Genomic DNA, 15,246 nt, shown 5'->3' on the forward strand with positions numbered 1-15,246 from the left:
CACACATCACACGGGCTCTGTGTCTCTGGACAGCCCCGACAGACACACGCAGTGTCTCTGGCTGCTTTCGTGGGACAGCAGCAGGGTCGGTAGCTGCAGCAGAGACCGTGTGGCCTGCAGAACTGATGGCCGGTGCACTCGGGTCTCTAACAGAAAGAGTTTGCAGAGCGACCCAGAAGCCACCCGAGGCGGGACTCAGGGACCGAAGTTGTGAGCGCTGGCTTCCCTAGCTGCCCCCTCTGCAGGTGTCCCGCCTCCTCTGGGCCTCAGCCTCCTTCCTCACCTGCAAAGTGGCGTGGGCCCCAGAGCCGCAGTGACAGGCGCAGATCCACCATTGGCGTGAACTGGATGCGTCAAAATGACCCGGAAAGCTCGCTCCACTCCAGCTTGCTGCTCCCCCCCCCCCCCCCCCCCCCGCCTCCGTGCCAGAGACCACTGCTTGGCGGGCCCAGGGCGGGGCCGGGAGCAAGTTCCACAGTGCTCCGTGCTCCGTGCCTTACAGCCCGAGTCTTGGTCTCTGTGCCCAGTGGTAGCACTGAGCTCCTTCCTGAGAATGGCCTGGCCCCTCTGCTGGCCCAGGCCCGTGCGGGCTGGACTGCGAGAGAGGGGAGAGCGTCACCCTCAGCAAAGGCCCCTCCACGCGCCCTCCCTAAGCGAACTCGTGCTCCGGGCAGACACAGGCCCTGGGGGCAGGGGGGAGCTGAGACGGAGGCCCTCGTGTGACTGCAGTGGCTGGGCGGTGGCCGCCCAAAGGCTGTGCCCGCCTGGACTCTATTTGGATAATCGGTCTTGGAACGCGTGATCAAGTTAGGACTCTTTAGATGAGAGCATCTTGGCTTACCCAGGTGGGCCTAAATTCAAGGCAGGTGTCCTTATAAGGGGGAGATTAGAGAGAGAAGGAAAAGAGAGGGTCACGTGAAGACGGAGGCCGCCAAGGAAGGACTGAGGTCCCGGGAGCTGGAAGAGGCAGGAAGGATCCTTCGGAGGGAGCGGGGACCTGCTGACACCTGCACTTCTAGTCTCCAGCACCGTGAGGGGATGCATTTCTGTTGTTATAGGCCACCTGGTTTGTCTTCCTACGGCAGCCACAGGAAATTAACGTATCCATCACTGTCATCATTTTCATCACCGTTAAACACTCCGTTTGGGCCGGAAACTGTTCTAAACATACAGTTGCCATCTCATTTAACCTTCCAGCCAGACCTAGGAGATGCATACTTTGGTTAGTCCCATCATGCAAAGGAAGACACCTTTGCCATGAGGGCACGCTTGCCCAGAGCCACGCGCGTCTAAGTGGCAGCGCTGATATTGGAACCTGCGTCTCCCTGGCCCAATAGCCCCAGCTCTTGACCACCGAGCCCTGGGATCTCCAAGCAACGTGCTGGCCAGCCAGTCTGGGCGCAGGCACCCGCTAGGGCCGTCCCAGCTGCAGTCCCTGCCACTCGGACAGCGAGGAAGAAATGGGCTGGCTTCCAAAGATCCTTGTGCAGTTTATCCACTTAGGGAGACAGGGATTGTCACCTTCTGTCACAGGCCTGGGTGTCAGGCCTCAGGTACGGATGGCAGTTTAACCTGGGTCATTAGAAACGTGCCGGTAATTTGCTCCGAGTTCTTCAAAGCCCAGGAGTGATGACCGCGGGATCCGGTGACGTGGAGATCCCCCAATGTCACCACGCTGCTCCCTGTCACAGATGAATGTGACTTCCCAGGAGGGGTTCCATGATCTGTAGCGTGGGCTGTGAGCTCTGCCCCCTCGGCAGATTGGGGGAGTTACCGCTTGGAGCTGGTGCTCCTATTCCGGGGGAAGGGGGCCACAGCACCTCCCTGGAGGGCTAACTTGTCCCGCTACGATTACTCTGCGAGGGTGTTGCCAGGGGCTGGGGAAGGGGGTGGGGAGCTAGCGTCTGATAGAGGCAGAGCTTCGGTTTGGGAAGATGGAATGTTCTGGATGGTGCTGACGGTTACACAACAACATGAATATACTTAACGCCACTGAACTGTGCACCCAACAGTGGTTAAGATGGTCAACTTTATGTTATGTGCATTTTGCCACAATAAAAACAATCTGGATTTCTAAATTCTCTTGAAAAATAGGAAGATCCGGCCACACTGGGTCCACTCGCCCGCATGCCAGAGCCTGCCCTCTTGGGCCAGGCAGGTGCCCCAGTCCCCGCCCGCCCTGTTGTCTTCGAGTCACAGAGGCAGAGTGTCAGTCGCCACTTAGTTCTAATGGGTTCTGTTATCTGAAAGGCGGGCTTCTACCTCTCTGTGTCCACGCCTCTCCAAAAAGTGGGAGGAGCAAAGGTCATCGATGGGCAGTGTGATTTATTATTGACAGCTGGTCCACTTACGGACTTGTGTAGCGGCCTGCTCCAGCTGAGTCAGTGGTCTGTGCGTCTCAGAGGGGCACACCCGAGAGTGGCTAGAAACGCAGAGTCCTTGGCCCACCCCTCCTCGCACCCAGACCCCCTGGGCGGGCCTGGCCACCTGTGTGTCGCCAAGCCAGACGCCCCCTGACCCCGATGCACGCTCACACCGGCCACCCGCTCCCATGGCCAGCCCTGTGACCCGCCCAGTGGTGGGGGAGGGGCTGAGCAGCACCCAAGGATCCCCCCCCAGGTCACTCACATCATGCCGAAGTAGCCCGATGACAGTTGGGAACACGCCCGCCGGGCCGTCCATTCCTGCAAACCCCACCTTGCTGAAGCCTGAGCCGTAGTCACAGATGAGGGGCACACTGTCCATCCCGCAGCAGGCTGTGGGGAGACCACACGGTTACCCGAGCCGCCGGCAGGGCGCTGGCCCCCAGGGCGAGCATGGTGCCAGGCACCAAGCTCAGGGCTCCCAGGGCGGCGTGGGTGGCTTCCCCACAGCCTGAGCTGGCAGAGCGAGGGGGAGCCACGCTCTGGATTCTGCGGGCAGGTCACGGGCAGGTCGCTGGAAGAGGTTCTTTCCAACGACCACCGTTTGCACTCGGCGGCCTTGGAGAGGGGGCCATGGGGGGCCCTGGGCTAAGGTTTTTGCCTCCACCTGTTTCCAGCTCCACGGGCCTCATCTGAATCTGGAGTAGCCCCTTCCCAGCCATCGAGAAAGGGGCTTTGGGCAGGGCTGGCAGGAGGGCCCCGTAGAGCTGGGGCCCTGGTGGTCTGCACGCCTGTGGGCCCGGCCAGTGCCGGTTCCCAGCGCCCAGCCCGCCTGGGAGGCTCCGCGGGCCCCCCTCCCCGGGCAAACTCTTCTCCCTCTGCTTTGCTTCGAGAGAACCTTTCCACACTTTTGCAAGTTTGGGAAACAAGGGGAAACATAAAGGGCTTCACAATCGCCACCGACCCCCACGGCTGTCCCTGCGACATTTTGGTGTCTCTATTTCCAACCGATTTTGATGTGATATATAAATTTTTAAAAAGTCAATTACCCTCGAAATGAATGAGTCCATTTTCTCTTTTGAATACCGTGTTTTCGTTAAATATTTACCATGACAAGTGTTTTCTTCATTTTAAAAGCAACTTTAAGTTCTTTGGAGGGAGAAAGACTACATGTTCGTTGCAGAAAATAGAGAAAACTGTGAGAAAAAGCAGAACCCTTCCCAAGTCCTGCAATCATAGACGGCCTTTGCCATGTTTGGGCCACGATTCTAGGAGGGGCCAAGGTGTAGTGTTGCTGCTTACCACATGCACACATTATATTCATTACATGTAATATGTACGGTACTTACGGTTTTGTATTAGACTTTTCAATTGAGCCTTATAGACAGTCTCATGTTATTCAGTATTGTGTGGAAGCATTGTTTTTTTTTTTTGTTTTTTTTTTAGAGACAAGGTCTCACTCTGTCACCCATGCTGAAGTACAGTGGCGTGATCCCAGCTCCCTGCAGCCTCAAACTCCTGGGTTCAAGCAATCCTCCTGCCTCAGCCTCCCGAGTAGCTAGGACGACAGGCGAGTGCTATCACACCCGGCTATATGCTTTCTATTTTCAGTAGAGACAGGATCTCGCTCTTGCCCAGGCTGGCTTCAAACTCCTGACCTCAAGGGATCCTCCCACCTCGGCCCTCCAGAGTGGTAGGATTACAGGTGTGAGCCACCTCGCCCGGCCCAAGAGCTCTTTATGAATTCTGCATTCTAGACCCTTGTCAAATGTGTGATTTGCCACCATCTTTTTTTCCTCACGTTCGAAGCTTCTGTGAAGTGCAATTCTCAAGGATGGCGTTTCCACCTCGCCAGAAGTTGTCGTGACCATCAGCTGTGGAGTCCCCAGAACCGCCATCCTCTCCCAGCACGCGTGCGCCGCCTTTGTCGTCTTCTACTACACGGGGCACCTGACGCCTCTGCATCCGTTAGGAGAACCACTTTGGAGGACCCCCGGACAAGGCCGCGCCAGGCTTTGACAGGCCGCGCCCGTCTCACCCCACCTGAGGTTCCAGCAAGCGCAGGACTCAGCTCCAGCACAGGGTTTGGGGGCGTGCTGAACCCGCACCTCGCACCTGCCTGCCCTGAGCCTCTGTGGCTCTGCCTCGTCTCGTTCTCATCGGCACGTGCACAGAGGCCAGCAACATCGCCACCCTCCCCACCTGCCCAGGCGGGAGCCGGTGGGGCCCGGGCCAGGCGCCTGGGAGTGGGGATGGGACCTTCTTCCACAGCTGACTTGCAGCCGCTGCCTGGCACGCTACCTCTCGGGCTCTCGATATTTGCAAATTGAAAGTGAAATTATTTTAAGAAAATAAAGTGAAGTTATTGAGATGATTCAAGGTTAACCTATATTTCCGCAGCATGACTATTGCTGAGCGTAGAGACAACCAAGAGACCAGTGAGATTCGAACCAGGTGCAGAGTCAACCGTACGTGGCCGCAGAATCGGCTGTTAAGCGGAGATACAGTGCAGACTGGTCAGAAAGGACACGGGTCTTCCAGTCTGGCAGGCCTGGGTTAAACTCCTGGGCAAGTAATTCCACGCTGACAAGTGTTAGCCATCTCCTCCATAAAACGTGAATAATGAATTAAGTAAGCGCCATGCCTGGCACATAGTACGTGTTCAATAAACGACTACTCATTATTTAATGAATTATGAATTGGAAATTTTATGAATGTCACCAATAAGCTATTACATGTTAAGTCTCTAAACAATCATCCCTACTAGCTAGTTTTCCGGGGGTGGGGAGGGAAGTTTAATGCCGTGACACAGGAAGTGGTTGGAGCAGCTCAGGGGGACCCACTTTCAGCCTGGGCTACAGGAAGGAAGGGACTCTGCTGCCAAAGGAGCCAGACGCCCTGACTTGGGGCCCACGAAGGCAGCACAGCCACCAAAGCGGATGAGCCCTGACGCACGAGAGACAGAGAGACCAACTGAGGCGGGCTTTGCACTGACCAGTGGCACAGGCAGACAGAGGGCCAGGGCATGGAGATCAGTCCGTGTGGATTTGACCCGGAAAGGCTGTTCTCTGAGCAACTACGCTGCTCATGACGCCCGGCTCTCTGCGGTCAGGGCTCTGAGCCGAGAAATGAACATTCTGGGAACGAAGGATGCAATCCAAAGTCCCCAGGGCCCGGCGAGGAGGCCCGCTGGACCGGAACAATCTCTCAGGGGCAGGGAGGACCACCTGGCTGCCTTTGGGTTGAATCTGGCCTATAGCCTTGTTTCCCTTGTCTGGAACAAATTTGATTTTTTTTGTGCTCGACGTTCAAGCATGAGATGATTTCTTATTAGAAATCAATCGATCCATCCATCAGTCCATCCCTGGTTTACTCAGGAGCCACAGCACAGGACTCGGCTGTCCCGTGGCAGCGTGGCTGGAGCCGTGTCAAGGTGTCCCCGGTGGACAGGCTGCAGATTCCCAGGCAGCGGCCGCTACTTTGCTCCTCTGTGCTGCTCCCACGGCTCCTGCAGGCATCTGGGTTTGAGATCCTCGGTGCTCACGATCAATCAGCAGGTATTCAGCCATGAGAAAATGAGACAGAGTGGCCAACCCTGCAGTGCGTTGTTTATGAGGCTGACGAGTAATTGGAATATGGCACCCAGTGGTCACACTCGGCCGTCACACTCCCTCCTCATTCTGTCCCCTTCATGACATGCTGGGCTGAGTGGCGTCTCCTTCACCCTGGCAACAGGCAGAGGGCCCAGCCACTCCCCAGGGCGGGGGGTGTGCACCGCGGTTCTGGTGGGAGCCACTGGTGGGGAGGGAGGGGCCTTCGTGGCACAGACCGGTCAAAGCCAGGTGCGAGGGCAGTTCCAAGGGTTTAAACAGTTAGAACCAGATTTTCCAAGTCCCCGAAATAATTTCCTCACCGCAACCATCGCAATGGATGTGACGCTATCATTGTTTCACCTTATTTTTATCCAAAAGCATTTCTTCTAAACCACTCCAACACAAGAAGACAAAAGTCAGAAAGACCAGTATGTCCGGGTCATCCCCTGACAGGGTCCGGTTCCCTTCACTTCACGCCTGACACCTCACCACCCACGGCTGCGAGGGGGAAGTTCTTCCCGCCCGTGACTCCGGTCTGTCTGATGGGTCCTGTGCCTGCCTGAGTCGTGCGGCTGCAGAGAAGAGAGTTAATGTGAAGGCTCGTGTTTTGTAAACCCTACAGTGCTCTATGTGCCTAAGGGGTGATTATAGTAACATCAAGGAGTTATCCCTAGGATACTTGGAGTAATTTGAATTTCACAAATGGGAGAGTTTGGAATATGTGAGAGTGTGTGTGTTTGTGTGTGTAGGGAATGCTGGAGGGGCTTAGACTTGGGAAATGTGTTAGGTAAGCTGAAGTATTTGTAAAGAGTTTTATGAGCCCAGGATGGATAGGTGGGTAGATGGATGGCTACATGCATGCATGGATGGATGGATGGATGGATGAGCAGGTAGATGGGTAGGTGGATGGATGGATGGATGGATGGATGAGCAGGTAGATGGGTAGGTGGATGGATGGATAGATGGATGGATGGATGGATGGATGGATGGATGGATGGATGAGCAGGTAGATGGGTTGGTGGATGGATGGATGGATGGATGGATGGATGGATGGATGGATGAGCAGGTAGATGGGTAGGTGGATGGATGGATGGATGGATGGATGGATGGATGGATGAGCAGGTAGATGGGTGGATGGATGGATGGATGGATGGATGGATGGATGGATGGATGGATGAGCAGGTAGATGGGTAGGTGGATGGATGGATGGATGGATGGATGGATGGATGGATGAGCAGGTAGATGGGTAGGTGGATGGATGGATAGATGGATGGATGGATGGATGGATGAGCAGGTAGATGGGTTGGTGGATGGATGGATGGATGGATGGATGGATGGATGGATGGATGGATGAGCAGGTAGATGGGTAGGTGGATGGATGGATAGATGGATGGATGGATGGATGGATGGATGAGCAGGTAGATGGGTTGGTGGATGGATGGATGGATGGATGGATGGATGGATGGATGGATGAGCAGGTAGATGGGTAGGTGGATGGATGGATGGATGGATGGATGGATGGATGGATGGATGGATGAGCAGGTAGATGGGTAGGTGGATGGATGGATGGATGGATGGATGGATGAGCAGGTAGATGGGTAGGTGGATGGATGGATAGATGGATGGATGGATGGATGAGCAGGTAGATGGGTTGGTGGATGGATGGATGGATGGATGGATGGATGAGCAGGTAGATGGGTAGGTGGATGGATGGATGGATGGATGGATGGATGGATGGATGGATGAGCAGGTAGATGGGTAGGTGGATGGATGGATGGATGGATGGATGGATGGATGGATGGATGAGCAGGTAGATGGGTAGGTGGATGGATGGATGGATGGATGGATGGATGGATGGATGGATGGATGAGCAGGTAGATGGGTAGGTGGATGGATGGATGGATGGATGGATGGATGGATGGATGGATGGATGAGCAGGTAGATGGGTAGGTGGATGGATGGATGGATGGATGGATGGATGGATGGATGGATGGATGAGCAGGTAGATGGGTAGGTGGATGGAAGGATAGATGGATGGGTGGATGGATGAATGGGTGGGTGGATGGATGAATGGGTGGGTGGATGGGTAGGTAGACGGATAGACGGATGTAGTCATTTCTATCCTTGCCTCTCTTATACCTCTCTCAGTTCAGACAACTGTCTTCACCTAATCCATTTGCTAGCAAGGAATCTATCTCAAAATGTTCCTTACAGAAGGAGAGATGTATCTGTCCGCTGCCTTTGCCAACTTTCTACAATCTTGGCACCCTTTTACAACAAAACACAATCTTTTCCTGCAAGCGTGTATTGAAATACATCTCATTACAGTACTTAAGCAAGTTCTTGCATCTCTCCAAGTTCATGGAGACGCAGTTGGGGGACTCCCCCACTCTCCTCCCTCTCACCCCACAGAGCCTGAATATCACTGATGCCCTCAGGGCAGGATTTGTTTTTCTCATGTGATACAGATAGGACTGATACAATGTGGCTGTCGTGTGTTCTTCTTAAGCAAATGATACTCGGAGTTGAGCGAGGCGAGATCCCAGAAGAGAGACCACAAAAAGCTGTCAGGAAACAGAATGTGCCCTGTCTATACCTCCTGGTAAAAGTCCTTCCTTCACTGAGAAGTCGTGCTGGCTGGCTTCCAGCGCCCCTGATGGAAAACAGGGAGAGACACACCCCAGCCGATTTAAAGGGGCTGCAACTAGATGTTCCCAAAGGCACCACTGCGGACCCTGCGCAAGACTCTGTTTCTGCGATTCCCAGATCACAGGAGAAATACAACTGAAAAAAAAAAAATGAAATCCCTTTAATTCAATGTGATAAGGGCTGTAAAAAGGAGGCAACACTGTGAGTTGACCTGTTGACCTTGGAAGACCGTAACAGGTTCCAGACTGGGGCGCAGATAAGCAAAAGCCCAGAGTGGGGGAGGGCGGAGCTGTCCTTGGACCCGCGTGTGGAAGGACATCCCAGTGGTCTTGCGCGTCCTCAATTCCTATGCCCTCAGGGCTGTCCCATCCGTGGGGGTTCACTGGGACATTAATACCAGCAGCCACGTGGGGAGGACTTGCTTGTGCCAGACACCGTTCTGGGTTAACCCAGTTAGGCCTCCCAGCAGCTCTTCAAGGTAAGAAATTGTCAGTCTCATTTTTTTCAGTGGGGAAACAGGCACGGGGAGATGCAGCGAGATCTCCAGTTGGTGAGACCTGGAGCTAAAACCCAGTGCCAAGCAGCCTAATTCCCTATCCTACCTTTCCATCTGAGCAGTAAATTGCAAACAGCCAGAAATTCCTTGCAGCTTTTCCTATTACCAAGTGGAACCTATTTTCCCACTCTTAAATTTGGGTCACAGCTGGCCCTGTGACCCCTTTGACCAATAAAATGGGATGAAGGTGACCCTGTGTGAGCTCTGAATGTCGTCACAGGAGGAGCTGCAGTTCCTCTCTTGCTACGCTAAGACCACCAGGCTGAGAGCCGGAGCGAGCCTCTTGGAAAAGAGGAGGCCGGGTGGAAGAGAACTGATGTGCGCAGCCAACAGCCGGCCACCTGCTAGACATGTGAGTGAGGCCATCTCGGATAATCCACCTCCAGGTGACCTGCTGGGTGACCCTGGATGTAGGAGACAGTCCAGAGAGACCAGAAGAAAGCCTCAGCTGGCCAATAGACTGGTATTAATATGATAAGATGGTGGTTGTCGTAAGCCATGAAGCCTGGGGATGGTTGTTATGTAGCAAAAGCTGACTGATACACTCCGCTACACTGCCTCTGTGCTCTGAATAAACGGTCCTTCCCAGACCTCCACCACCTGCTTTCAACCGGCTCAAAGTCATCTGCTCACTCATGAGTACAAAGGCAGCAAACACAGAGCAGCTAAGGAGACTACTGAAAGTCTCACTGCAATGGTCTAAACCAGAGATTGGGCAAGCTACGCCCAGAAGCTAAATCTGGCCCAATGAATTTGTAAACAAAGTTTCACTGGGACACAGCCACACTCGCTCGTTTACATACTGTCTGTGGCTGCTCTTGCCCGCCACGGCACGGCTGACACATTGAGAACATGTGGCCCACAGAGCCTCTCACCCCTTACGGGAAAAGTTTGGCAACCCATCATCTAGAGTTAACACTCTTGACACATGACAACAGTTCTCCAAGTGTGGTCCCCGGGACCAGCAGAATTAGCTTCACTTGTTGAAAATGCAGTCCTCGGTCCTCATCCCAGATCAGCTGAATTGGAAGCACTGGGGGTGGGGTCCCGCAATCTTAGTTTGAGGAGCCCTGTGGGGGCTTCCCACACCACTGCTTCCAGGTGAGACAACAAGAAACAACCATCCCTGGGTACAGAAACCTGCTGTGGTTGTTGATTCTCTGGTCTAAAAAGCAATTTCTTGCCGGGCGCGGTGGCTCACGCTTGTAATCCTAGCACTCTGGGAGGCCGAGGCGGGCGGATTGCTCAAGGTCAGGAGTTCAAAACCAGCCTGAGCGAGACCCCATCTCTACCATAAAAATAGAAAGAAATTAATTGGCCAACTAATATATATATATATATATATATATATATATACATCAGTTGGGCATGGTGGCTTGTGCCTGTAGTCCCAGCTACTCGGGAGGCTGAGGCAGGAGGATCGCTTGAGCCCAGGAGTTTGAGGTTGCTGTGAGCTAGGCTGACGCCACGGCACTCACTTTAGCCTAGGCAAGAAAACAAGACTCTGTCTCAAAAAAAAAAAAAAAAAAAAAAAGCAATTTCTTTTTTCTGACTCCCAGCCTTTTGGGGAGTGATCACTGCCTTCGAGTCTTACTGTCCTGAGTTCATCTGCCCCTGGCGAGGTGGGAGACTGGCTGTCGCTCAGCAAACCCTTGCAGCCCCCAGAAGCCCCTCCAGGCAGGAGGCTCCGGAGGGCAGTGGGGATGACACCCAGCCTTCCTTCCTGGCCCCTCCAAAATAAATTCAATGTTCACAAAAGGTGTACAAGAGAAGGTTTGGAGTGGAGTGCTCTTATGATGTAAAATCAACTGCAAAAGACCCAAGCCCTTATATGTGAGTGCTGACGTCTGGGTGCAATAACCAGCTCATCTCGGTTTTGCCTGTTTCTTTCCCAGTTTTAACACTGAAGGAACCATGTCCCCCAAACCCCTCAGTCCTGGTAAAATTGGGGCAGGTCCTATGTCTGAGAGGTGAAAGGCCAGGCTTTGCTGAGCGGGGGCCGAGCGTTTACTAATGCTCCCTGCAGGCCGGCAGGTGCAGAGCTGGAAGGGCTCCTGCTCAGGGAGCCGTGGGTAGTGGTGAGGCAGGTACAAACCTTTACCCCCCGTGGGGCATCTCCAGTGGGCCTCCCACAGACCGAGAGTCCTGGGAGTGGCCCAGCGGTGCAGGGACGTCCCACAGGATCAAGTGCCCCCGGGAGGGTCCTCTGCCTTCGGTGGCTGTGTTCTGGACCCAACAGCCCTGTTTCTGTCACCACAGCTGTTGGCTATCGTGCCTCTGATTCAATCAAGAAGTCTGATTTCTGCACAAAGTGCCGTTCTTTGGGCTGGGATGAGCCTTTGCAGCTCATTCTCCCTTACAGCTTTTAAAAACCATCCTGCAAACCCTAATGGGCAGAGCTAGAGATGCCCCAGATCTAAGCTGCTCCTCCTTGCCACGGAGCACTGCACCCTGAGACACACACGGGGAAGGGATTATTCGTTTTTTAATCGTATACTATTTTATTGTGACATATAACAAGATATATGTAGCGTAAACCCACACGGTAGCGACGACTGTTTGTTTTAATAAATAAGTTAATAACCCGCCGAGATTATCCGCACCTCTGTGCACCCCCACGGGCCGGATCTCCCTCCCTCCCAAGGGCGCCCAGCACGCCGAAGTTTGAGCTCACGGTGCTCCTGCTCTCCGCTGCAGTTTTACCACGGCTGCACATACCCCTAAAGTAGATATTGTTTGGTTTTGCCTGATTCTGAGATTTCTGCAAATGGAATAATCACCCCGTGTGTTTCTATAGCGACCTGCTCATTTCACTCGTCCTCTGGAGGGTCACCCACGTGGATGCACGTAGCTGTGATTCATTTTTCACTGCTGTATAGTAGTCCCGGTTCCGCTGTATGGATGTGTGTTCATGTGAGCTGTGGGATGTGCTCGAATAGCCGCACACGGCAGAAAACTGTCCTGTGAGGACAGTGACATCTTTCTCTCCAGGACGTGGCGGGATGTGCAGATGGGGCCAGAACTGAATTCTGGGGGCATCTGGGTGAGGCTGAGCTCCCTTCTTCTCCCGCATAGCACTCAGCCCGTCCCCCAAGCAAATGTTGGCCAATTATTTAAGTAATTTAGATTGAAAGGACAGCAGTTTGTTCTCCTTTGATGCCACTCACACACAGATATTTAGAACTAAGTATTTATTTGCGTGAGTGATACATGCACATGCCAAAAATGCAAAGCCTTCTGAAGTCTCCTGTATTCCAAGGGTGTGTGCGACACAGCCCAGCAATGATATACACCTTTGAGACTCTAGATTTTAGATTTGAGACTCTCTTTTTCTGCAAAGCAGTTTAATTTCTTGTGTGTGCTGGTGCCCTCTTGTGGCTGTTCAGTAGAACGCAATTCTCACGCATCTGTCTCAAATTCAGGTTCCAGGAAGAAAGTTGCTTTCATGTACTGTTCCTTCTGAAGCAAAGTTGGTACTTCCCGCCTTTAAACTTACCCCTAACATAGTACGTAATAATATTACAACATTTTAATAAGTTCCTATAACATCATAAAGGGAGTTATTAGTAAACATAGTAAAGGGAGAGGCAGTTTTAATACGTATATACTTAATTAAAACATCCAGTTCTGGGTCCTACGAGGCTATGAAGACCTATAGTCTGTCCCGTAGGAGCAGTGAGTCCGTCCAGGGCAGGGTTGGCAAACCATGGCTCACTTGGCAAATCTGGCCTGCCGTCTGTTTCAGTAAATAAAGTTTTATTGGAACACACCCGTTGTTTACATATTATCTGTCGCTGCTTTCTCAGCACATAGCAGAGTTGGGTAGTTGCAACAGAGACGTCCTGGCCCACAAAGCCTAAGATATTTACAACTGGGCCCTTTTTTGAAAGAGTCTTCCCACTCCTGGCTGAGTGTGTCGACAGAGACACCCATCACGGTGACTTAGCCTGCAAAGAAGCTTCCTGTTTGGATTTGATTTTCCACTCATTCATTCATTCATTCAAACAATTGTTGCGTACCCACCACGTGTCAGACATTATTTCCGGCCAGAAAAGATTCTTGATATTTTCTAAGTTGGAGAGGTCTAGCATCAATATTTTCAGTTAGGACAGTAAGGCATACCAGTTACTAGCATTTTCTACCCAAAACAGCTTCTTACATACGTGTGCGTGTGTGTCTTCTCCTACTGAGCCCGCCATCCAGGACGAAAGGTGGTCGTCGTGGCACGGACGGCCCCTCTGTGCTGGGCGTAAACTGATCGCAGGTCCCACCTGCACCTTCACCTGCGTCTCCTGCTGACTCCGGAGGCCAAATCTGTGTGCTGTGGAGGACGCCAACGAGGAACTCCGGCCGGGCAGGAGGGGAGAGGAGAGAGCGTGTAGGCGAAATCTCGACCTGGTTACACTCCTGCTCAGCCCAGGACTTACACCTTGACCTGGGCTCTCCTCATTTCCACCGGTGGCACCTGGTTTGTGTCGCTGGTGACAAATGCAAATGCTTGTGAATGTGGAATATATATCTAGAAGAAGATTCCAACATAACTTCCATTCCCAGCAGCCACGAGCAGTGCAGGGTTGAGCCTTCTCCACAAACGTAGCCTTGGCTGAGCTGTGGACGTCCCAGTCTGTGTTTACACGTGTTCCAGAAAGCCAGGCCTGTCCCAAGCCTTCTGCCCAGGAGTCCCTGACTCTGGGACTTTGAAACCTGCATGTGTGTACACACCTACGGAAGCCATTGAATTCCAGGCGCTTTTAAAATCGAAGGAGATCATGGAACTAATTTGGTTCAATTTCCATCTAGAAAAAACAGTCTTTTTAACAGCTGGAGGAAGAGGTAAAAAGAAACATCAAGAGAAAGCACAGGCCGGGCGCGGTGGCTCACGCCTGTAATCCTAGCACTCTGGGAGGCCGAGGCGGGCAGATTGCTCAAGGTCAGGAGTTCGAAGCCAGCCTGAGCAAGAGCGAGACCCCGTCTCTACTGAAAATAGAAAACATATAGCCGGGCGTGGTAGCACTCGCCTGTAGTCCCAGCTACTCGGGAGGCTGAGGCAGGAGGATCACTTGAACCTAGGAGTTTGAGGCTGCTGTGAGCTGGGCTGACACCACGGCACTCACTCTAGCCTGGGCAACAAAACAAAACTCTATCTCAAAAAAAAAAAAAAAATACAAAAAAAAAGAGAAAGCATAAACCGTGAACTTGAACTCAGGAGACACTTAGAACTCCCAGCGCTCACCTTGCATGTGTTGCTCCCAACACCTGGGAAGCGGCCACCCTCCTCTTACCTGTGTCCCCAGGGAGAGATGTAGCCTGTGTCAGCTCGGTGCTCAAGGAGTTTGCATTGATTCAGCAAGTGCTGGTCTCGCTCAGGACATTCTTACTTCCTATTAAAAAGAAAAAAAGAATCCCAAAGACTGTAATTAAGCAGTGAAAACATCTAGGCCAAACCACAGCTACCGAAGCTACTGACCCGACCGTGTGAAACCCCTGCAAGGCAGCGCATGCCCTTCCTGTTGTTCATTAGGGAACAGACCCTTCCATGTGGCCGAACTACCCGGTCAACAAACGCTTTGCAGAGCCCGGCGTTCTTAGACACACCGCCGTCTCTAAAGGGGGTTACAAACCTTTCTGCCCTCCTGTGCGCAGACGCTGGGTGTATGGTCACCTGTCCTTGGTGGCTCGGGGCCATCACTTTGCACAACAATCACACTGTGCTGTGACACAGCTGTGACCTCAGGGGCCTCACCCTGTGCAGGGACATCAGTCTTGCCTAAAATGGCCCCAGAACGTGACTTTTTGTTTTTATGTTCGTGCTTCTAGCTTTTCCATATCCACCTTTACGGTTGTCATGGAGCATGTGACCCTCCGGGGATCTGTTCTGCCGAGGACAACAGAGGACCCAAGGCCTGGGTGGTGGAGAACGAGCTTGAACTACGGGGCGTGGCTGCCCTCAGCCCTGCGCAGGGGAAGGCGCTGGGAGTGCGGTGGGGGAGCAGGAGGAGTGGCCGCACACGCACAGGCTGTGGCAGGAGGGCCCAGGTGGTCTGGCCGGGACCAGGCAGGGACAGAGCAAGCTGCAGGTCACCCA

General features: G+C 53.1%; 1 protein-coding gene across 1 annotated transcript in view; it reads right to left on the minus strand.

The window, feature by feature from the left end:
• LOC105867498 (uncharacterized) overlaps positions 1–14,866 on the minus strand; it is a 33,682-nt gene extending 18,816 nt beyond the window's left edge. The window contains exons 1-3 of the mRNA XM_012757625.3: positions 14,783–14,866; positions 14,444–14,542; positions 2,629–2,756 (exon numbers count right to left, since the gene is read on the minus strand). Coding sequence (XP_012613079.2) covers positions 2,629–2,745 — 117 coding nt within the window. The 5' untranslated portion in view covers positions 2,746–2,756; positions 14,444–14,542; positions 14,783–14,866. The remainder of the gene's footprint in view (positions 1–2,628; positions 2,757–14,443; positions 14,543–14,782) is intronic.
• Between the last annotated feature and the right edge of the window lie 380 nt (positions 14,867–15,246).

This window comes from Microcebus murinus, chromosome 4 (assembly GCF_040939455.1).
Source record: "Microcebus murinus isolate Inina chromosome 4, M.murinus_Inina_mat1.0, whole genome shotgun sequence".
Taxonomy (NCBI): Eukaryota; Metazoa; Chordata; class Mammalia; order Primates; family Cheirogaleidae; genus Microcebus; species Microcebus murinus.